Genomic DNA, 23,456 nt, shown 5'->3' with positions numbered 1-23,456 from the left:
TCCTAACATTGGCAGTAACAGAAACCACAGGGACATGAAAATGTTTTATCACCAGGAATTCACAAATCTGTGGGCAGTACACACCAGTGAGGAGTCAATGTCGTTGGGGAGGGCAGATGGGGTGGATCTCATGACCGAGAGACAAAGAAAGGGACACAGCCCTTGAACATGCAGTTCACAGAGTTTCACTTTGGGTGGTTGGGGGAGAGGGAGTATGAGATGGGTGGTGCAGCTCAGCCTTGGGTTTTGGAGAAAGTTTGCATAGCTCATTAAACCCCATCTTTTTTTTTTTTTAATGTGCTCTGCCACTGGCCACTGGGGTCTGTCCACTGCTTGAACAAGTCAGTTACTACCCCTCATTAGGTTTTCTGCCTTTCCCTCCCAGAAGAGTTATTTCTGGGTGGGGTCTGGAGGAGGTAGAGGGTCAGAGGGAAGGCCTGTGGTGGGACCATGGGTCCAGGGCCAGACCACAGGGGGGCCTGAGAAGGGCCCTGCTCCTCACATCCTCCTTTCCCTGGTTAAAGTTTTTTTGCTGAAAGGGCCACAGGAAATGTTCTTGGGTCTAAATCCCAGATGCCACAGCTCCTTTCCTGGGGGCCTCAAGGTCACAACCGGGCTGGATGGTGGGCTTCCAGGCCCCTGTGGCCTTGGCAGTGTCCTCAGATCCGGATATGGAAAGTGCTGGAAAGAGAGAAAGGGCAAGAGAGGGTGAATGGCTCTGGGGGCTAGGCAGGTGAAGACTCTTCAGGGAAAAACTACCCAGGTCCCTGGACCAACCCACTCCAGTCCCTCAGAGAACCCTGCAGAGAAGACACAATTAATCGGTACTGAGGAAAAGAAGGCCTGGAGGACCTGTCTTCAGGGAGTCCAGCCCGAATCATAGGCAGAGGGCCCGCAGGTCCTTAGCCTTACATGGAGGAAAGGGGGCCTGGACATGGCCTCCTGCCTCCTGGGACTACATGGGGCCTTTGGGGTACCACTACTGCTATGAGCAGTGTGCACAGGGGCCTCAACCCATGGGGTCCCCAAGGCCAGGCCCCTGGCTGGGACCCCAGCATTCAGGCTTGTCTTGCCCAAGCCCAGCCCCCCTGGGTGGCAGCACCTGAGAAAGTCAGGGGCCTTGGCGATCATGTCCTCAAAGTCAGCAAAGCCCAGCTTGCCGTCACCATCCAGGTCAGCCTCCTCAATGACCTTGTCACACACGAGCACCACCTCATCCTCATCCAGCTCTGACTTGGTAAGCCGGGCCAGTGTCAGCTCCAAGTCCTCCTTGCAGATGAAGTTGTCGGTGTTGAAATCTGTGGGGGCGGGGTTGGGGGCATGCTCAAGCCAGGGCTGGGTCTCCCAAGGGATCCCCAGGGGTCCTGCCTTACATCACCTCTTCCTTTCAAGTGGTCATGCCTGAATCCTCCACTAGCCTCTGGAGTCCCCAGAGCATCTCCATGAACACTTTGGGGACACTGGATTCTTGCCTCAGGCTGGATAGGGGTCAAGGGGCCTTACCTGCAAGGCATATCTTAAACACCCCATTCAACAAATTAACACTCACAGTACCCACAAAACCCCCACAGTGACTGGCTGCACACCCTCATCCTGAGATGGTTCATAAGTCCAAATCTGAGGCTCCCAGGAATCTGGGGCCCAGACCAATGGCCCTGCTGACCTCCGCCCATAATGGACCCCGTCTTCCCTCTAAAGCCAAGGAAACCAAGGCCCAGAAAGGCCAAGTGATTGAATCATAGTCTGATAGCTGCTCAGAGATGGAGCAGGAATTCTAGCCTGGCCTGGCTGACTCTAATCATGTGGTTTCTAAACTGCACTGCACTGCCTTGGGCAGAATCAGACATATCAGATAGGAGTTCCAGAAGTCCCTCAGAGGGAGGCCTAAGACTGCCTCTGTGTACACACACCAGGGAGCATGATTTGATTCTATGTGGCAAAAGACATCACCCCTGTGTCAAAGCATAGGAAGACAGTTCAGAGAACCAAATTGTGTTCAGGCTCATCACAATGAATTCTAACATCCTACTTACCATTTTCCCACCCACCTCCCAGATCTTTGCAGACACCATTTCTTCTGCCTGGGGTGGATGCCCTTTCTATTTTAGGTCCAGCAAACTTCTATTCATCCTCCAAGTCTATGCTCTATATCACCTCCTTGGGATAGGGATGGGTTTCCCAGACATGGGGCTCCCCTATCCTCATAAGCTCCTCCTGCCCACTGATCAAATCCTGACATTAAAGTATGCAACGAGGATCATGACTACCAACATTTATCGGGAACTTTCTGTGGCTGGGAGTGTAATATGTTCTATCACATTCAATTTTCAAAACAATCCCATTAAGTAGGTGCACTTAGAATGCCCATTTTACTGATAAAGAAACAAAGGCTTGGGAAGGACAAGAGTGACCTGTCTGAGGTCACATCCATGATCAGTATTGGACCTCAAGCTTAAGCTCTTGACTGGTGCCCTGCATTGTCCCTCTCCCACAGTGGCCTGTGAATGCCTCCATCTCTGTCCTGTAGTGGCACATAGTAGGTTCTTTGGAAATATTTGCTGGCTGGATGGATTCCTATGAGCTGGGGATTGCTGTGCCCATTTTATATGAGGAAACTGAGGCCCAGAATGGGGTTGATCTTTGCTAGAAACCAGACCCCAAGCCTCCCTATGAGATCCTAGGACCCTGGCCACCTTTCTCCATACCAGCCCCCAGCCCAGGCAGCAACGGAGCCACAGATGCCCCTTCTCCTGTCCCCATGACTGTTTTGCTGTATGTTCTACCCTTCCTCCTCTCTGGCAGACAATCCCCTTCCCAGGAGCAGTGTCCATGGGGTCAGAGGCTGGAGGAAAAATTGGCATGATTTGAGAAGCTATCCACATGTTTATTCACATGCAGGTGTAGTTTGCAGAGGGTAGACAAAATGGGTACTGTTTTCTGATATGTAAAACACAACATGGGTTTGTGCACAGATACATCTAAGGCAAAGTCCTTTGAAATAAACATATGAAAACTACAAAATGAAAAACAGCCAAGGAGAGGCCCTGTTGCCTTGGGACCCACCAGTTGAGCAAAGGTGCTGAAAGGGGAGTTTTGTTCTTGGCTCCTCTGGCTCAGGATGGGTCCCAGGCCCTCCCTGGGTCTCGGGGTCTGCTCAGAGGACTGAGGATTTACTACCAGCCCCTGCGGGCCTGTCAGGCTCACCGGTGGGCTGTGAGCTCTGCCAGTGTGAAGTCATCTCCTGTCCACTGTGGGAGAACCATCTCTGCACGGGTGCCTGGTGCCACCTGGTGGCTTATAGGACAGCAAGACCAAGGGCTGGTCTGGGACAAACATCTCTGGCAGCATTTGAGGGCCTCTGGGAGCCTCCCTCCCAGCTCGGGAGGTGAAGTGGATGGATGCTTGGACTCCACCTGGCTCCTCCGGTTCAGACCTCCCAGGCTTTCTAGGTGGTCTTTCCAGAACACAGAGCTGCCAGCTCCCAAACAATCCTGCAGTGGCTCCCCGGTACCCTGAGCATCATGACAAAACTCCTGGGCTGGTTCATCATAGCCCGGTCCCAATTCCCCTCTCCAGACTCAAACTGCCTCCTTGTCCCACCACTTTCCATCTCATCAAGCCCCACACTTTCTTTGTTCCCTGAATCCTGCTGCTCTCTCTGCCAGGTGTGCCCACCCTTCTCCAGTTGATAAATCTCTTATCCTCCAGGCCCTTCTTAAATGTCATCTCATGCAAAATTTCCTCACTCTAACCCTCCCCCCCCGCCCCAGTGGGCTTGTCTCTCCTCCCTCTTTCTTAGAACCCCCATGGATGCCTTCCGTGCACTCTTTGTTCCTGCTGGTGGCCCTACCCTGGTGGGTGCTCTTCAGGGGACAGACCCAACCTTGCTGCTCTGAGTGTCCCCAGCATCCCCCAGGGCAGGAGCAGCGGTTAAGTGCCGCCTCCCTTAGCCTCATGCCCCTGCTCTTCCAGGCCCTCCTTACCGTAGATCTTGAAGGCGTAGTTTGCCTTGAGCTCCCGGGGAGCCGACTCGCAGAGCACAGAAAACATGTCCACAAAGTCATTGAAGGTGAGGTTCCCCTCGCCATCCTCAGAAAAAGCCTCCACAATCCTTTCCTTGAAGGGATTCTCCTGAAGAAAATACCACGAGATTACCAGGGATGCAGGTCAACTGGGAGGGCTCCGGAGTCAGACTGCTTATAGCCTACCTGACCTAAGCCGAGAGGCCTAATTCCTCTGAGCCTCAGTATCCCCATCTGTAAAATGAGAATAATGGTAGAGCCTATCTAATTGGGTTGTTCTGGGATTAAATGACCTAAAGCACATGAAGTGTTTGGTTTGAGGCCAGGTACATGTAAGAGTTCAGCAAGCCATGTCATTTCATTAGGATGAGCTCTGAAGGAGTAGCAGGCTCAGCCTCATCTGACGCAGGAACAGGGATTAGTCTCACTGTCCAGAGGAGCATACAGAGGCTTCTGCCTCCATGTGTAGGACTTTGATGTCAAAGATTGCACGGCAGAGCATGGGCAGCCCACGGGGTCATGGGAGGCAGAAGTGGGGTCCCAAAGGGTCAGATAACTGGAGCAGGGGAAGCAGTAGGAGCCACAGAGCTGGCAGCAGTTCAGACCCCAGGCTAGCAACCACCCAGCACCTGTGAATTCTCCAAGGCCGGAGTGGATGCCCGCTCCTGCAGGGAGCCTTCCTCTGAGCCCAGAGCACTGGGGCTCACCTCTCCTGGAGTCCTTCCACCCCAACTGAGCTGGTGCTCGGCCAGCCCCCACTCTGTCCAGCCCCAGGCCAGTGCAGGAGGCAAGTGGCATGGTCCCAGTCAGGAATGCTTCACACCTGCAGCGACCCCAAGCCTGGTCTTAAGGCCCTCTCCATGCCTGGAGGGGTGCTTTTCCAGAGCTGAGCTGGGGGCTCCCTGTGTCTCCTGTGTGAGGTTCTCATTCACAACAGGACATAGGCCCCAAGTGAATACCACACAGTATTCTCATCCCACCTTCAAGCCACACAAACACCTCCCTGGTGAGAGGCTATTTGCAAAGACCCACAGCAATGGCAAGCTTCACCTCAATTGCCCGAGTGCTTTCTTAATGTCAGAGAGCAAGTAAGGAACATATGAAATGAAACTTTTATTTCATATATATGTGTCGTCTCCAGACTAGCAGCATCAGTCTCACCTGGGACCTATTAGGAAAGCAGACTCTTGAGCCCCACTACAGGGCTACTGACTTGGCATTAGACAAGATCTGCACGGGATTGCATGTACATTAAATTTGAGAAGTGATGCTATGGATAACCATGCTGACTTCAGTGAGAGGTCATGGTCAAACAAGGGGAAGACAGAAGTTTTATCTAAAAAGGAAGACACAAGGTCTGCCAAGGGTACCAGGCTGGAGCCATTTAACAGAAGGGCAAGCAGGTAAGCATAGGCCAGGAGCCAGTCAGGCCATGGGGCAGCACTGAGCCACAGCATTTTTACTGAGTGCCCACACAACTCATTTCTAGAGTGCAGATGAGGAAACTGAGGCACAGAGGGGTTCAGTGGTCCATACAGGGCCACAGAGCAACTAAGGGTAGAGCCAGAGCTCAATCCATCTCTGGATGATTCTGCTACCCTGTTCCAATCAGAGTAACAGACTCCTGCCTTTGACACCAGCCCACCTGCCTGGCCTTCTCTAGCAGCTTCCACAGACCTTCCCGGCAGCAGCAGCCTCTCACATACCCGGAGCTCAGGCATCTGGATGATGAGGCTCATCGGCACGTGGACGATGGGGCTCTTCCTATAATCCATCGGGACAAGGTTGGGGGCCAGCTCATAGAACCGTGCGTGGAGCCTGTGAAGGATGCAGAGAAAGAGCACTGGAGGGGCATGACTCCCAAACTCCAGTGGCCCATGCCATCCTGCCTGTACCCTCAGCCTCCCTTGGGTGCTGGAGCTCCACCTTTGCCAGGGGGTGAGTGAGGAGTCAAGGGGAAATCATTTCAGGATATGGGGTTTGGGAGAGAGGCAGATTTTGCCCAGCCCTTCTTCTGATAACCAGGTTGTGCCCTGGGCCTGTTTTGACCATATACACACAAAACACCCCCAGGAGTGCTCTCATAAAGGTCTTCTATGTGCCAAGCATGGTGCTAAGCACTTAACATACTTCATTTAATCCTCCCCTGACCGTATGGACCAATGCAGCATGACCTTAGTTTACAGCTCAACACACTGAGGGCCAAAGAGGTTAAGAGTGATTTGTCCAAGAGCCCATAACTAGGAAGTACCAAGGGCCATGACTAGAACCCAGGACTGTGGAAATCCACAGCAGAAACTTTCCTTGCTCCTTTTCTGTGTTCAGGAAAATTTTCCCCATTTTTTTACACTGTCTTCAAACAATGGATTTATGTTTCACAATTTATGCATCTGGTTTCATGTACTTTGACAGATCCACTATGTTTCTGACTATTACACCCCCCTGGGAGTTGATTTATATCTCCAAAGTTATGTGGGGTGGCTATAGCAGGAGCTTGAGATCAGGCTCAGGTCTGAGCCTAACTCCATCATCTATGACGAGCTCTGCGGTTGCTCTTCTCTATAGTTCTCATATTACTGTGGGAACTGCTGTTTCTGAGCTTGGATTCTTGAACACAATGGAGATGATCAGATCCTGGTTGGTAGAAGTCAAAAGGCAGCACTTAGTTACCAAAAACAAGGCGGGCTTGGCTACCACAATGAACATCAGATGCAAAGCAGTAATCAAAATAGTCTGACTCACAGAGACCCATGGTGTTAGCTAGTAGATCATGGAGTGTCTAGAAGTAAAATAAATGGGTAGTCTACTAAATTCTTATCTGATCTATATAACAGAAGAGTTTTAGGTAAAGTGAACGAAAGTCTAACTCAAATTACAAAAACAGAGAGTCACAGCCCATTAATTTCAAGTCTTGAGACAGTTTATAGACCTAGAGTCCCTTGAACAAAGGGAAGGCTGGGTTGCCTTGGGGAGGGACCCTGATACACTGCCAAAAACTTATACTGTTAATCTTCCTCCCAGCCTTGCCCAAAGAGAGCTACAGCCTTTTACAAGGATAAATGTGCATTAGGGAAAGATAAATGATCAGACATTTCAGGGATTATTAGATATCAGCTCACAAGTGGCATCAATTCTAGGAGACCCAAAACATCACCAGTCAGAATAAGGGCTTATGGAGGTCAGGTGATCAATGGAGTTTAGCTCAGGTCCATCTCACAGTGGGACCAGTGGGTACCTGGACCCATTCTGTGGTTATTTCCCCAGTTTCATAATGCATAATTGGAATAGACAGACACAGCAACTGGTAGAATCCCCACATTGGTTCCCTGACTTAAGCAGTGAGGGCTCTTATGGTAGGAAAGGTCAAGTGGAAGCCACTAGAACTGCCCCTACCTAGCAAAATAGTAAATCAAAAGCAATACCAGTTTCATGGAGGGGTTGCAGAGATTAGTGCTACCATCAAGGATTTGAAGGATGCAGGGGTGATAATTCCCACCACATCCTCCTTCAACTCTCCCATTTGGCCTGTGCAGAAAATAGGTGGATCTTGGAGGATGACCATGGATTATCATAAACTTAACCAGGTGGTGACTCCAATTGCAGCTGCTGTTTCAGATGTGATATTCTTGCTTGAGCAAATCAACACATCCCTTGGTAAATGGTATGCAACTATTGATCTGGCAAATGCTTTTTTCCCAATTGCTGATAGTAAAGACCACGAGAAAAAGGTTGTGGGAAGCGGTTGTGGCTCAACTGATAGAGCATCCCATATGGGAGGTCCAGGGTTTGATACCCAGGGCCTCCTGACCCATGTGGTGAGCTGGCCCATGCGCAGTGCTGCCTGCGCGCAAGGAGTGCCATGCCATGCAGGGGTGTCCCCCGTGTAGGGTGCCCTACACGCAAGGAGTACACCCCTGCAAGGAGAGCCACCCCGTGTGAAGAAAGCACAGCCTGCCCAGGAGTGGCACTGCACACACAGAGAGCTGATACAGCAAGATGATGCAACAACAACAAAAAAGCGACAGTTTCCCAGTGCTGCATGACAAGAAAGCAAGCGAACACAGAAGAACACACAGTGAATGGACACAGAGAGCAGACAATGGGGGGGAAGGGGAGAGAAATAAATAAAATAAATCTTTAAAAAAAAGAAAAAGGTTGCTTTCAGCTGGCAAGGCCAGCAATACACCTTCACTATCTTACCTCAGGGGTATAGCAACTCTCCAGCCCTATGTCATAATCTAGTCTGCAGAGATCTTGATCATCTCTCCCTCCCACCAGACATCACATTGGTCCATTATATTGATGATATCCATGTTGATTGGACCTAGTGAGCAAGAAACCACAATTATTCTAGCTTATTGGTAAGGCATTTGCTTGTCACAGGGTGGGAGATAAATCCCACAAAAATTCAGGGACCTTCCACCTCAGTGAAATTTCTAGGTGTCCAGTAGTGTGGGGCATGTTGAGATATCCCTTCTAAGGTGAAGGATAAGCTGCTGCATCTGGCCCCTCCTACAACCAAAAAAGAGGCACAATGCTTAGTTGGCCTCTGGCCTCTGGATTTTGGAGACAACATATTCATCATTTGGTTGTGCTACTCTAGCCCATTTACCAAGGTACCCAAAAAGCTGCTTGTTTTGAGGAGGGACCAGAATAAGAGGAGGCTCATGCAACAGGTCCAGGCTGCTGTGCAAGCTGCACTGCTGCTTGGGCGATATAATCCAGCAGATCCAATGGTGCTGGAAGTGTCAGTGGCAAAAAGAGATGCTGTTTGGAGGCTTTGGCAGGCACCTATAGGAGAATCATGTTCCTTCTAAGTCCCTGACCATCCAGCCAAACCATTGACAACAGCCCATGAATCAAGATACAAACATACTTCCAGCCATTTCTCCTTCTAAGCATAATGAGCAACCAGGTACATTGCTCCAAGTTTCACCTACTGAGAGGACTTCCCTTCATCATTGTCCTTCAGGGATGTCTTGGAAAGGGGCTGCAGTGTTGCAGTTGTCCACTTTCAGGTATACCTGTATATCATACAGAACCATCTGTAAACCAGGCCCAAGATTTCTTTTCCTCAGCACCTGGTTGCTCATTTGGCTTGGAAGGAACATGATTAGAAAATTGGTGACAAAGAAGTCTGGGGAAGAGGTATATGGATAGATCTTTTGGTGTGGGCAGAAAAACGTGAAGATATTTATGTCCCATGTGAATGCTCATCAGAGTGTGAATTCAGCAAAGGAAGATTTTAATAATCAAGTGGATAATTTATTACCCTCTCGTTGCCCAATGGGCTCATGAACAAAGTGGCCATGGTGGTAGGGATGGAGGTTATGCATGGGCTCAGCAACATGGCCTTCCACTCACTGAGGCCAACCTGGCCACAGTCACTGCTTAGTTTCAATTTGCCAACAGTAGAGACCAACATTCAGTCTCTAATAAGGCACCATTCCCCGAGGTCATCAGCTTGCTACCCCAGGTCGATTACATCGGACCACTTCCATCATAGAAGGGGCAATGTTTTGCTCTAACTGGACTAGACTCATACTCCAGATATAGGTTTGCTTTCCCTGCACACAATGCTTCTGCCAAAACTACCATCTGTGGACTTAGAGAATGCCTTATCCACCTCACGGTATTCCATACAACTTTGCTTCTCACTAGGGAACCAACTTCACACCAAAAGAAGTGTGGGAATGGGCACATGCTCTTGGAATTCACTGGTTTTACCATGTTTCTTATCATCATGAAGCAGCTGGATTGACAGAATGATGGAATGGCCTTTTGAAGGTTCAATTATGATGCCAACTAGGCAGCAATACTTTGCAGGGCTGGCGCAATGTTCTCCAGGAGGCTGTGTATGCTCTAAATCAACATTTACTATATAGTGCTGTTTCTCCCATTGCCAGGACTCATGGGTCCAGGAATCAAGGGATGGAAATGGGAGTGGCACCACTCACTATTACCCCTAGTGATCCACTAGGAAAATGTTTGCTTCCTGTCCCACAAGCTTAAGTTCTGCTGGTCTACAGGTCTTAGTTCCAAAAGGAGGAATGCTTCCACCAGGGAACACAACAATGATTCCATTGAACTGGAAATTAAGACTGTCACCTGGCCACTTTGGGCTTCTCATGCCTCTGAATCAACAGTCAAAGAAGGGAATTACTGTACTGGCTGCAGTGACTGATCCTTATTATCAAGGGGAAAAGGATTGCAACTACACAATAGAGATAAAGAAGAATTTGCCTGTAATGCAGGAGATCCCCTAGGGCATCTCTTAATACTGCCATGCCCTGTGATTAAAGACAATGAAAAACTGAAACAACCCAATCCAGGTAGGACTAACAATAACCCAGAAACTTCAGGAAAAAAGATTAGGGTCACCCCACCAGGCAAAGAACCATGGCCAGCTGAGGTGGCTGCTGAGGATATAGGGAATATGGAATAGGTAGTAGAAGGTACTGCTAAATATGATATATGACCATGTGACCAGTTACAGAACCGAAGTTGTAATGGTTATGAATATTTCTTCCTTATTTTGTTATGAATATTATACATAATGCAAATGTCTCTGTTTTCTTCCCTATCTTATTTCCATATCATATGACATAAGATGTATTAAATTCACATTGTAGTTAATGTCACATCACAGTATTTAAGTCACAGGATATCAAGTTTAAGAGTGAATATTACCCAAGGACTCATACCCTATTCTGGGGAAAGTTAGTGTGTTTATGGTTATACACAGGACAAGTGAATATTGTTAGATGAAAAATATGAATGTTATTGTTTTTATTTAGAGATTAAGTATTGTTTAAGATGTACATGGGTGCCAAGTTGACAAGGGATGATATTGGGGGGGGGGGTTGTGTGTGCTTCTGAGTCTGCATGCACATGTGTGCTATGTGTCCTTGTGTGGGGGCCCGGGAGGGTGTCAAGCCAGCAGGGGACTCTTTTTCTGTTTGGAAGATGGACCAACTGCACAGCAGGGTCCTGGCTGATAAGGGCAGCACCGACCCGGGGCCAGAGGCCTACTGCTAGTGAGTTTGCAGTGGGGGCTTTGCCGCACTTCTGCTGCCTTGTTCTGGTGGGACCAACTCATCCCTGGACTGACGGCTGTGGAAGAGTTAAAAGTGGCAGCTTTGGCTGAGTGGGGTGGACTCTAGCTCTCTTCTCTGACCTGCCACCTCGCATCCCTCTTCCCACAGGAATGTCAGCTCCAGGACAAGCAAGCACTGACATGATTGCTACTGTTGGGCTATTTCGTGGCTTGAAGTCATCAGTGAGTTGATGGCATCTACGGCTCATTACATCTATAACCAATTGAGGAAACTGCCTTCAACAATGAGAGACATCTCATCCCATCAGTTGAAGTCTTCAAAAGGAAAAGTGATGATTTCAGCAGTCAGAAGATAGAATCTCCATCTCTATTTCAGCAGCCAGCTTCTCCTAGGGAATTCATCGAAAACTTTCATCAGAGTTCCCAGCTTGAAGTCTGCCCTATGGAGTTTGGACTTGCCCATCTCTACAGTCATGAGACAATTCTTATAAAAATCTCATAATATTCATAGGATTTATATTCCCCTGTCAGTTCTATTTCCCTGGAGAACCCTGACTAATATAAAGTGCTCATCAATTTAATTATCCAGGAAAATAAAACAATACATTTAAATATTGGAGAGGACAAGACAAATAATCAGTATTTGCTGGAAAACAAAAAATAATTAGCTTAAAAACAATTTGAGGGAAGCAGATGTGGCTCGGCACTTGGGTTCCCGTCTACCATATAGGAGGTCCAGGATTTGATGCCCAGGGCCTCCTGGTGAAGGCAAGCCCGGCCAGCACAGTGAGCTGGCCCTTGTGGAGTACCACCCCATGCAGGAGTGCTGGCCGACGCAGAGAGCTGGAGCAGCAAGATGACACAACAAGAGACACAGAGGAGTGACAATAAGAGATGTAGCAGAAAAGGGAGATGAGGTGGCAAAAAAGAATGATTGCCTCTCTCCCACTCTTGAAGGTCCCAGGATCAGTTCCCAGAGCCGCCTAATGAGAATAAAAGCAGACACAGAAGAACACACAGCAGACAATGGGATGGGGGCGGGGGGGGAGAGAAATAAATAAATCTTAAAAAAAAATTTGAATTAGAAAGGGCTCCATAACTTTCTACACCATTGTTTTTCTATATATCATTTAATAATATTCAGAAATATGATGAAGAAAATAGAACTAACTCACAGTACAAAGACCAAAAACAACTAAGGATAAAATAAATAAGAAAGGTGTATGAAGAAAACCATGACGCTTTACCAAGGGATGTAAGATATTTAAGTAGGTAGATAACTATTCTTATTTTCCTGATAGGAAAGACTTAATGCTGTATTCCTCTCTTCATTTTCCTGTAAAATCAATATAATCCTAATCAAAATCTGCAAAGGATCTATTTGAAAACTTGTCAACATGATTAAAAAGTTTGTTGGGGAAGGGATATATGGGAAATCTGTACTTTCTGCATGATTTTTTTGTAAACCTAAAACTGCCTTAATTTTTTCTTTTTGGTTTGTTCAAAGGAATAAATGAGGGAGAGTGTAAGAAAAAAGGGTGATTGGGGAAACATTTGTCCTATCAGATGTTAAAACAGTTTAAAGCTATAGTAAATAAAACAGTATAGAACAGACACTGGCATGGACAAAGCAGACTAGTGAAAGAGGCTGATCCAAATATAAATAAGAATTAGTCTATGATAAAGAATATTTGAAATCAGTGGGGAAAGGAAGGATTCTTTTGGAAATTGCAAACTTGTGGCCCACTTTCATGCATGGCTTTTACATAGCATTTTAAAATTTGAAATTAGTTGTCAACATTTACCAATTAAAATATTTTACATTAAAAACCTGGATTTTCTAATCATGCTGAGCCTGGGGCTAAGGAAAAGCTGTTCCTGCAAATACCAGTTCTGCAGAGTTCCTATGGGGCTAGATGGCTTCCTTTATTTACAGTGCATTTTGATCCTTACAGGCAGCTGAGTTTGAGACCCAGTAAACCATTTGGGGACAGAAGCCCAAAAGCATATAATAGCCAGTCAGATTTAGGAAGTAGGGAAGTGGGAACATACACAGCTGCTGGATGTGTAAACTAGTTGAATGACTCTAGAGAGCTATTTAGCAATAAAAATCAAAAGCCTTAAAATGTCTATTTATATCTTATGGTCCAAAAATCTGTTGAAAATTATCCTAGGGTAATAATCCCAGAGGTGAGCAATTATATGTCATGGTGCCACCAGGATATTCACTGCAGTGCTACTTACAATGGTAAAAAATGGGAAACAACCTAAATGCACAACCAAATGAATTAAAGAATCCATTAAATGCAGCTATTGAAAATGATATTATAGAAGAATATTTAATGACATTAAAAGTTGTTCACAAGATGTTAAGTGAGAAGAGCAGAATGTACAGTATGATTCCATTGAAAAAAAACTAAAGCATGTATACATATACATTTATATACCTAGAAGAAAAAGACTGGAAGGAAGGCTGTTCGCTAAAATATTAGTAATTATCTCTAGGGAAATGATCTTTTTCTTTTCCTTATCTATTTTTATGCTTTGCCTAAAAAAAAAAATTTAAAGCAAAATACAAAACAACATGATCTGACTTTTTGATAAACACCTACAAAGGAAAAATATTGGTAGAATATGTAGCAAATCCTACTATTAGCTATTTCTGGGTGGTAGGATTATGGGTCATTTTTCTTTTTCTTCTCTTGAATTATTTTCTAATTTTTCTACAGTAATCATATATTACATGTGCAACAAAAAACTAAAAGTAATTAAAGTAGCCTACAAAATTTTTAAAAGATTGAAAAAACATAATACACAATAAAGTAACAAGAGGTAAACACCTTGGGGCAGTGGCTGGGTGGGCCTCTGCACAAAGGGGGCGGGGACTCCTGTCCCACTTATTTAGGGGCACAGCTGTCTGGGGGTTAGGGGACAGTCTAAGCCCCACGCTCTTATCTACAGAAAGGAAGGTGGCTGGATGGGATGGAAACTGGATGGGGTGGACTATCCACTCAGGCGCAGCGTGGGGCTAGAAGAACTGTGTCCTGGGGAGCAACTGGATCTTCCTGGAGTGTGGGGAGGCAGAGGCTGGCCCGATGGTTATCCGTGACTTGGTATCACTGACCTAAGGCTGCCAGAGAGCTGGGCCCCAAGCCACAAAGAAGAGCCTGCTGCTCAAGTGTCCTCCTTGCCATCTGGTCAATAGTCAGGGTGCAGCTTACCAAGAAAACCATCCAGTTGGCGGGGGGCCCAGGGGAGGATGAGGGAATGGGGGGGCAGTGGCAGCACTGACAGGCTCTTTGGGAGGAAGGCAGACGAGCAGGGCTAGGTCTGGCCTGCCTGGCTCTGCTGCTGACCTGCTGTGTGTTGCTCGGCAGGTCCTAGGTCCTTGCTCCTTGCCCTTTCTGGGCTCTGGGCCTCATTTGTCATACCTGGATGGAGGAGGATGGACTGGATATGAGCACAGTGGAGGGGGCTCGCTGGGCAGGGTGGTCAGTACCGCTGACCCAGGAGGAAGGGTGGAGAAAAGCAAAGGGGCTGTACTTGGAATCAAGCTGTCCTGCCCACAGCTGGTGCCTCCAGCAACAAGTAATCCCACACGTTGCCTGTGTCAATCTCCTTCCCTAAGGGTGAAGAGGTGGGCAACAGAACTCCCGGCAGCCTTTTGCTGTGTTTAGCCAGCACTGTTGCCCTGGACCTCCCGGCTGCAGGGCCTGAGAGGAAACAGACCCAGTGAGCCCTGTCACCCTGCATGTCGGGGGTGGCAGTGGAGGCACAGAAGGTGCTGTGGGATGGGAGAGTAGAAACAGCTCCCAGGACTTCTGCTCCCACTGCAGTTTTACCCCTATCCTCATTCCATGTGACCATTTTGAAGAAAAAGCACCAGGGCTGAGTAACAGAGTCAGAGCCTGAATGAACAAGTGACAAACAGGCAGGGCGCTCGGAAGAAGTATCCAGCTGCCTGGAGGGGTCCTTTCCCCGCTTCTTGGACCCCAGGCTCTGCTCTGAGCTCAGCTCTGAGGCCTCCCAAATGCCACCCATCTCCAGATGTTTTTTTTTTCCATCTCCAGATGTTAAGCCACAGAGCCTGAAGTGGGCAGAGTTGGACAGGTCGGGACTGTGGGAGACAGTGCTCAAGGACTGTTATATTATCCTATTGAGTCTAAATTCTGTCCCTCTGTCCCTCTTTGGAAAACTTGCTGCCCTCACTCAGACGACTTGGGGATGTGGGGAGAGCTCCCCAGCCTGGAATGCTCTCTCCTTGTCAACCCTACCCATCCTTCACCCACCCACTTTTGGCTTAAAAGGCATGTGCCCAATGCCAGGCATGGAGAGGGTACTGGGTCTGACCAGACTGCAAGGACATCCCAGTACGGGGGGAGCCAGGCAGGTGAGACTATGATCAGCCCATGGAGCTGTGAAAAGACTGTAGGAGCAGCTACGTGAGAGATGGGTGTCAGGGAGTTGGAGGAGATGGCTTTGGAGCTGGATCTTGGAGAATGCATTGAAATTTTCCAGGTAGGAGATAAGAAAGGGCACTCCAGGCAGCCAGTGCCAAGACCTGGAGGCAAGTGGCAGGATGGAAATGGTTGTGAACCTCAGGAGACAAACAGCCTGCACTTGGCATCTACTCAGGCAGGGAAGGCAGGGGGAGCAAACTGTGGTTAAGGCTCAAATGAAGCTTTGTGCCAAGAACTCTGGAAGGTAGGAGATGCCACAAGAAGGCCAGGGGTGACGGTTCTGTTATTACATTTCTGAGAACCATCCTGTTCCAATGGAAACCCCATCCCACCCTTCACTCAAGCTGCAGAACAAAGCCCATTTATTAAATATCATACCCCAGGGGAGAGGATGTGGCTCAAGCAGTTGAGCACCTGCTTCCCACTTGGGAGGTCCCAAGTTCAGTCCCCAGTGCTTTCTTAAAACAAAAAAACAAACAAGCACATGAAAAAACCAACTCAGGGGAGCCAATGTGGCTTCGTGGTTGAGTGCCAGCTTCCCACATACGAAGTCTGCGTCTCAATTCCCGGTCCCCAGTACCTCAAAAAAAAAAAAAAAAAATCATACCCCAGTGTTCCTGCCTTTCTGCAATGCTATGAAGGTAGACAACATTAGCTCCAGTTTATAGATGCAACAGGCTCAGGAAGGGGTAAACACCTGCTCCAAAGCCACAGAGCTGGGATGTTAAGGCCTGGGTGGGGTCTTTGCCCCTCACTGTACCTCTCTGAGGTGGTAGAAGTGGGATGTCCCTTGTCACTGGAGGAGCACAGCTCTTGTGGGAAGGGGGAGCAGGCTGTAGCCACATCCTCTCCAGGAAAAGCGATCCTGAGACCTTGCTGGCTTTTAGTGCTACCTGATACGCCAGGCAGAGGGGCCGGCGAGGCCTGTGGGGGCAGGTTTCCTGGCATTCCATGATTCCTGCCCACTCTCTGGCCCCGGGGTTCTGGGGCTGCCAACACTCTTCTTCTCTCTGGGCAAGGCCTGCCTCCTACCCTTAAGGAGAGGGGCCTCTGGGAAGGGAGGAGATCCCTCATGGACAGCTCAAGGATGGTGAGGGAATTTCAGGCCTGCCAGTGACTTTTGGGCCTTCCAGGAACAGGAAGACATCAGAGCCAGAGTCAGGGGGTCCTAAGGGACCCCCAGTCTAACAGACAGGGACTCTGCTGTTGCAAGCCCTGGGACAGTGAAATTGCACAGGGTCAGTCCCTGGCTGTGTGATTTTGGCCAAATTTTTAAGCCCCATCTGTAAAATAGAAATTAGAGGATTTTTTTTTTACAAGGTCACAATGAGAATTAAATGAAAATGTGCCTGAAACCACCTCCTACAGAGCCTGGCACATAGTAAGTAGGAGCTCAATTCCTGGCAGACCGATCTGGGTCCCAGACATGGGGTGGGAAGTTCTTGAGCTCAACTTGGCTCCTGACAGATGTTGACACATTGCCTCAGCTCCACCTAGGCATGGCCAGCACTAACACCACCCCCAGTCCCTGCTCCAAAGGGGTGAACAAGAGGCCAGCACTTACTTGAGGATGTCCTTCTTATTGAAGAAGGTGCAGTCCTGTTGAAGGAAAACACACACACACAGTTGGCTATTCAGGTCCCAGCTCCTTCCTTCCTCAGAACCCTCAATGCCACTACAGGGCCTCACAGGGACAGCCCAGAACTGCTCATGACTAACCCTAACCCTCCCCCACCTCCACCAACTGGGGACAAGAGATTCTAGTGGATCCAGAAAATGCCTCCTCTGCTGGGCTGGACCTGGGAACTGCACGCATGAGGGGCCGGGCAGCACGCTTGGAGGGCACATTTGGGAAGAAGATGGAGACTTCAGAGGTGGATGTGCCAATCTGAAGGCTGTGGGGTGCCCTGTGGGATAACAGGGGCAAGAGCTGGGAGGCAACTCAGAAAATAAACTCAGGAGCGAAGACACCCAGGACCACCATGTATGCAAGTATGGGGGCGCCATTTCCCAGAGCCCCTGAGAATGGCCCCCACGGAGCTGGGGCGTGTATATCCTGAGAGGCCACAGGCAGCAGCCCTGCGCTCAGAGGTGGAGAGTCCCAGGCATGGAGACATGGAAGCATCAGCACACGCCTAGCATCTGAAGCCACAGGCGATGAGGTCACACAGGAGTGTGGGGAAGTAGGGAGAGGTGTAGGGGAAGAGGAGAGGGGCAGGAAAGGAAGAGGGTCAAGCTCTGAGAAGGAACCAGTAGCATCTGGATACAGGCTGAGGGCAGCGGCTACTGGGGACCTCAGGTGGGTATTATACAGGGCGAGGCAGCTCTTGGCTCCAGAGCTCACCCCAGATTATAAACTCATCTCGGGGGCCCTCTTCAGAGGTTCTCAACTTTGGCTGCACACTAGAGTCACCTGGGGAGTTTTTAAAAAAAAATCATTGTGCTCCAATCTGAACCGAGACAAATTAAATTAGAATCCCTGAGGGTGAGATCCAGGTGTCCGTGCTTGGCAAAGGCCCTCAGGTGATCCCAGTTTGCAGCCAGCATGTGGAGCATGTGGGCCTCAGACAGTGCTGGGGGCTCCAAATATCCCATTTTGTTTAATCCTCATCGCCAGCCTCTGGGGGCAGGCATTATCACCCTATTTCATAGATGGGAAAACAAAGTCAGCAAAGCGGAATAGCATGCCCTAGGATGCACACACAGCCTGGGAGGGCTGGGCCTGTGTGCTGCTTGACCTCTGCCCCAGGAGTGCAGACAGAGCCACAGCCCACCCGTGAAACCACACACCAACCATTCCATGCCCTGATTCTGCTGTGGATTCCTGGTACGTGGCGCACAGTAGGTGCTCAATACAGACTGGTGGGATGAGTGACCAGACTTTTCCACATATACTGTCCATAGTCTCATTCCGGTGGCTGCAGAATATCCCACTGAAGGCGTTTGCCCCGCTGAACCTAACCTTTCTTCTATTTCTGAACACTCAGCAATAGCCATATCCCCATTTTCACCATTCTTGATCAAGCTGCTATGAACCCGCTCATTCACTGATGTTTTGCTTTTTCTTCTGCTGTCTCGGTTCCCTGGGACTCATCCCAGGGTGGAAACTCAGTGGTGAACATGGCAGATGCCTTTAAAAGCCTTCCAGAGCTCTGAGTATCCTGGCAGCATGGCAGAGGAAAAGGATGGTAGGTTTAGTAGCCAGATTCAAATTCTAGTCTTGCTTGGGGCCCTTAGGCATGTCATCCCTCTTTCTGTAAAACATGGAAAGTGTGTCTCTGAAAGGGACAGTGTGAGGAGCAGATGCGAGGAGGTGCAGGAAGCCTATAGGTCACAGCTGGTGGGGGTGCTCTCTTCCACTTTGATGCAACAGCCCTGACTACCCCATGGCCTGGAGGTGTCCCCGAGTCTGCTGTTCTGTGTCTGCCCCCATTCTAGAGTTCCCAAAGACCCTGCCCCCCACCCACACACACACACTCAGCTGCCCAGGAGGCTGCCGCCACCTGTCTGCACAAATTCCTCCTTACACTTCTCTCAGAGAGCAAATGTTCTCATCACTGCTTGGCTCCTGACGGTCCACAGGGATGGGCCTTCAGACTAGGGCCCTCACTCGGGTGAGGGTCATGAGGTCTGTGAGTGGGGTGAGGGGGAGGCCTAGTCCAGGAGAGATGGGCCCTTAGGACTCTGGCCACAGAAAATAGCTCCAGAGGGCAGGCTGGTTCTTAGAGTGAAAGTTCTAGTTTGGGCTTGCATTTGGCCTCCAAGCCTATCCACCACCTGCTTGTCCAAATCCTTTCCATGTTCCAAGGCTCAGGTCAAGGGCCACTCCTTGCAGGCAGCCTCCCTGCCCCCATCTCATACACACATGGTCTGCCTGTGCCAGTGGCCAGCAGACAAGCCACAGCCAGTCCCTGCTGGAGTGGAAGGCTGCTCTCCACCCAGCCATGCCAGCTCAGGCCCTGCACTGCCCAACCGACCATCACACTAGGTCCAGGTCAACCTCCAAAGTGGTCCCAGTTCATTCCCGCTAAGAGTCCTGTGATGTGAGCGAGCAAGGTGAGTAGCTATTCCTATTGTAGAGGCAAGGACACTGAGGCCCAGAAGGGACGGTGACTTGTTAAAGCCTATGGCATCAATAGCCCAGTGATAACTTGAACTCAGGACTTCCCCTCCTTAAAGCTGTGCCTAAACAAGTGTCTGTTTGTTCATTCGTTCTATAGAACCCTCAAGTGCCTCTTCTGTGACTAGGTAAGGGATACCCCGGGAGGGAGATAAAGTGTAAACAGATGATGATGACCTGGTATAAACCATTCTCTGGCCCCAAGAAGCATGGTGTGTATGTTTGTGTGCAAGTGTGTGTGTCATAAGCGTGCTGAAATATGCCCAGTCAAATGGATAAGCCTAGGAAAAGTCCGAGAGATCTTCCCAAAGATGTGAGGCCCAGCTTGGGCCATGTGGGCCAGTCTGGGTTGGAGAAGAGGTGAGACCAGGGGAACAAGAGCAGAGCTGAGAGAGGGCTTGGCTGGAAGCCCTCGGTGTACCTAAAACTTAGAGTGCAAGGGAAGGGGAGAAGACATTAGGCCAGAGACCGGCTGAGCCCAGACTAGGCTGGGCCGTGCCCTGCTCTGACTTCACTCAGGCTGTTATCCCAAGACACCAGAACGCGCTTTGGAAAAAGCCCTTCTGCTTGAGCCTGCACTTCTGTTCCAGGCATCCATAGCCATGGACAACTCCCTAGGGTCTCCCACAGCAATAGGGTATTGGTTAATAGACATACAATGCAACTCTTTGTCCTTGGATTACTTTTATAGAAAAAAAAATTGTTTTTATGATAGTGGTGTGTATTGTGTCTGTTGAAGGAAAGAAGTGAGAAAGGGAGATAGGGACAGTGAGAGGGAGGGGAAAATAAGGAAAAAGAGAGAACCAGGACTGTTTCAGGAGCATGGCAGGCAGCTGGAGGGGTGAGGAAGGCAGCAGTCATAACTTCAGTTTGTGTGAAAGTGAGGCGGCCTGGCCCAGGGCTGTGACCGTAAAGAAGGAGAAGAGGCGAAAGGGGCTGAGTCACAGGATTTGTTCTTAACTGAAGAAGTGGATTTAGGGAGAACAAGGAGTTGGGACAGGTGGAGGCACAGCAAAGGCTCTGGGGAAGGCTATGGGCCCTATTTTGGATGTGTCAGCTTTGAGGGGTCTGCGGAAAGGGTCTGGAATGCAGAGGACAGAAGTCTTAACTTTGGAAATCATTACCACACAGGGACTGGGTGGGGAGCCTGCCTTGAGAGCCCATCTACCATCAGGCTGGGAAGACACAAGAAGCCCTGGGGGTCACTCCAGAAAGGGGGTGTCTATAGCCAAGGTTACCCCCAACTTTCCCTGGCCAGTGGTTCGCTGGAGAGCCAGAGGGAAGGAGATGTGGGGCTCTCAGGTTTCATTGCTCTCATTTCTCCCACCCCGCCTGGTGGGGCCACTGGACTCTGGCAAAGGATCAGAACCCAACACCGGACTGGCTCCAAAGGGTAACCCAATGCCAGTCTGGTCTGATTCCCACCCAGGCTCCCTGCCCCCACGGAGCTACTCCACTTCTGAACACTGTCTGCCTGCCTGCCTGAGCCCACCTCCAAGGTTTCATCTAGGCTGTTCCCTCCACTTGGAATGCCTCCTTCTGGCCCCTTCTGGGAAAATCCTACCTTTCAAGGGCTTTCTCAAGGGCCATGTTGTTTCTAAACTTGAACATGCCAGTCAAAGCAAAAGCCCCCTTCCCTCCTGGCCTCCCACTGCTCACCGGGCCTCCTCTGGAGTACACTCCACCCTCTTCTCTAGCACAAGGGCTGCACTGGAGACCAGGGTTTGTCTTTCCACGCTGAATGCTTTCAGAACAAAGAGCACACAGGGCCCACCCCAAACCCACCATTCAAATTCCCATGTGAGCCTTGCCTGGCAGGGTACTGAAGGCTCTTTGGCCTCCGTTTATTATTCTGTAAAATGGGGCTCATAATCCATCTTTTTGTGATGAGCAAATGAGTTGATGTCTGGTGGCATCGAGTACAGTGGCTGGCACACAAATGTGGCTCCCCTCTTTCTTCCCAGGGCCTCACATTGGGAGCTGATAAATCTGTGTCATTGACAACTAGGATTTCCAGGAGGAGAGGGGGCCTTTATTTTTTTTCACCCACATCAGAAGACCTCCATTTCAAGCCCCCTTTGCTTTATTCCAAATAAGGTATTCATGAAAGCAACGGGCATTTTTGGAGATCCTGCTGGTGCTCATCTCTTCCAGGTACACAGGAGCCAACACAGTCCTGCCCCCTCTGCATGGGGGAGTCTGCAGGAGGCATGAGAGACATAACATGGTGAGAGGGGCATGAGGTGTCCCATGCTGAGGAAACAGCATGGGCAAAGAAAGAGCCTGGTGAGTCAGGAGAACTGTAAATAGTCATAGGGTGCTGCAGTGCAGAGGGCAAGGGAGGGACCTGGGGAGACTGAGGCTGCAGGGGTGGGCTGGGCTGAGTGAGGGCTCTGGGTAAATCAGGGGAATGGGCTTTATCCTGCAAGAGATGGGCAACTGCAGAAAAGTTTTTAACATGAGTGGGAGGGCATTGGGAACTCTGATCTGGAGAGCTGGCTCTAGAGGCAGGGTGACGGGGGTGGGGAGCAAGGGGGTGGCTCTGGGGCTTGAAGAGGTGGCCATGTAAGTCTGGTACCTGGCTTGCCCTCTTGTTCCAATTATTTCCATGCTGCCAAGAAGCTTCTGGGGCCAGAGGGAGAGACCCCAGCAGAAAAAAACAAGGCACCCCCAACTTAAGATGGCATTTGGGGACTGATGCATCCCACTCCCGTCCAGATATGACTCCAGCTGATTTCTGCTTCACAGAGACTCTGCCATCCCAGGGTAAGAGGGAAATGGGGGTGGGGAGGGGGGTCTTCTGTCCAGCTCACGTTTCCTGACGCTCCAGCTCTGTGCCGGGTGAGTGCTGGAATGAGTGGTTCGAAAGAGGTTCCGGGTCCGACCCGGGCTGGGGAAAAAGAAGGCTGAATAGGGGAGGCAGGAGGAGCTGGAGCGAGGCGTGCCTGAGAGAATCAACCAACTGGAAAGCTCTCTCATTCCACAGACAGGGAAACTGAGGTTCAGCTAGGGGAAGTCACGGGCCCAAAGTCATACTGCAAGCCGAAAGCAGAGGCCGGATTTGAATCCAGGTGAACTGGCTTTCGGGAGACCTCGGCAAACCGTGGGGAAAAGCGGGGAAGGCAGAGAGCGTCGCTCCGGGGCCAGGGCGCCCCGGGCTCACCTGGTAGTTGTCCAGCTGCTCCTCGGTGAAGATGGTCTGCTTGTTGCCCATGGCGGCGCCGTCGCTCGCCCGCCCGCGCGCCGCCTCCCATCAGCGCGAGGAGCCCCGCGCCCCGCGCCCCGCGCCCGCGGCCGTCGCCAGGCCCGCAGCCGGCCGCTTCCACCTCGGCCGGCCCCGCGGCCCTGCTCCGCCCCTCCGGGCCTCTCGCCCGGAGCGGGGCGGGGGTCTCGGAGGCGGGGGCGGCGACCCGAAGCCGCGGCGGCTCCGCCCAGCGGCGGGGAGAGGGGAGCGGCCCGGGGGGCGGCGCAGGGCGCCCGGGGCCCGCCAGGGGGCGGCCTGCCGCGGGAGGCGCTGCCCAGCCTCAGGAGGCTCGGTCCCGGCCTTCCGGCCTGAGGGAGCCTGGGTCGCTCCGGATGAGGGCTGGGCCTGGATAATTCCTTGGAGTGGTGTAGTGGAGGCGTGTGGAATGATCCTTGGCGCCCTTTGTTCTGGGGCGGAAGGAGTAGAGAGCACCTGCGGTGAGAGCCCTGGACCATGAGTGCGGGGACCTGGGCAGGGCCAAGCTCCACCACGGTGTCGCGTCGCGACCTTGACCAAGACCTTCCGAGCAGCCCCTCCACGGAAAAGGAGGGGA

At 50.3% G+C, this 23,456-nt stretch overlaps 1 protein-coding gene across 1 annotated transcript; it reads right to left on the bottom strand.

Annotated features, from left to right (window-relative positions):
• Window positions 1-31: 31 nt before the first annotated feature.
• CIB2 (calcium and integrin binding family member 2) lies at window positions 32-22,934 on the bottom strand. The gene is made up of 6 exons (XM_004480375.4): window positions 22,823-22,934; window positions 17,104-17,138; window positions 5,729-5,840; window positions 3,984-4,131; window positions 1,103-1,298; window positions 32-681 (listed from the first exon to the last, which is right to left on the bottom strand). The coding sequence occupies exons 1-6, from the start codon at window positions 22,871-22,873 to the stop codon at window positions 660-662; spliced, it is 564 nt and encodes a 187-aa protein (XP_004480432.1). The 5' UTR covers window positions 22,874-22,934; the 3' UTR covers window positions 32-659.
• Between the last annotated feature and the right edge of the window lie 522 nt (window positions 22,935-23,456).

Source organism: Dasypus novemcinctus, chromosome 3, assembly GCF_030445035.2.
Source record: "Dasypus novemcinctus isolate mDasNov1 chromosome 3, mDasNov1.1.hap2, whole genome shotgun sequence".
Lineage (NCBI taxonomy): Eukaryota > Metazoa > Chordata > Mammalia > Cingulata > Dasypodidae > Dasypus > Dasypus novemcinctus.
The sequence above is the reverse complement of the archived record's forward strand: the minus strand, read 5'-3'. Positions and strand labels throughout refer to the sequence as shown.

Coding starts and splice junctions, on each gene's coding strand:
- CIB2 (XM_004480375.4), bottom strand. CDS start 22,873: ATGGGCAACAAGCAGACCATCTTCACCGAGGAGCAGCTGGACAACTAC. Junction 1,299..3,983: donor CTACGCCTTCAAGATCTACG/GTAAGGAGGGCC, acceptor CCGCCCCCACAG/ATTTCAACACCGACAACTTC. Junction 682..1,102: donor AAGGCCCCTGACTTTCTCAG/GTGCTGCCACCC, acceptor CTCTCTTTCCAG/CACTTTCCATATCCGGATCT.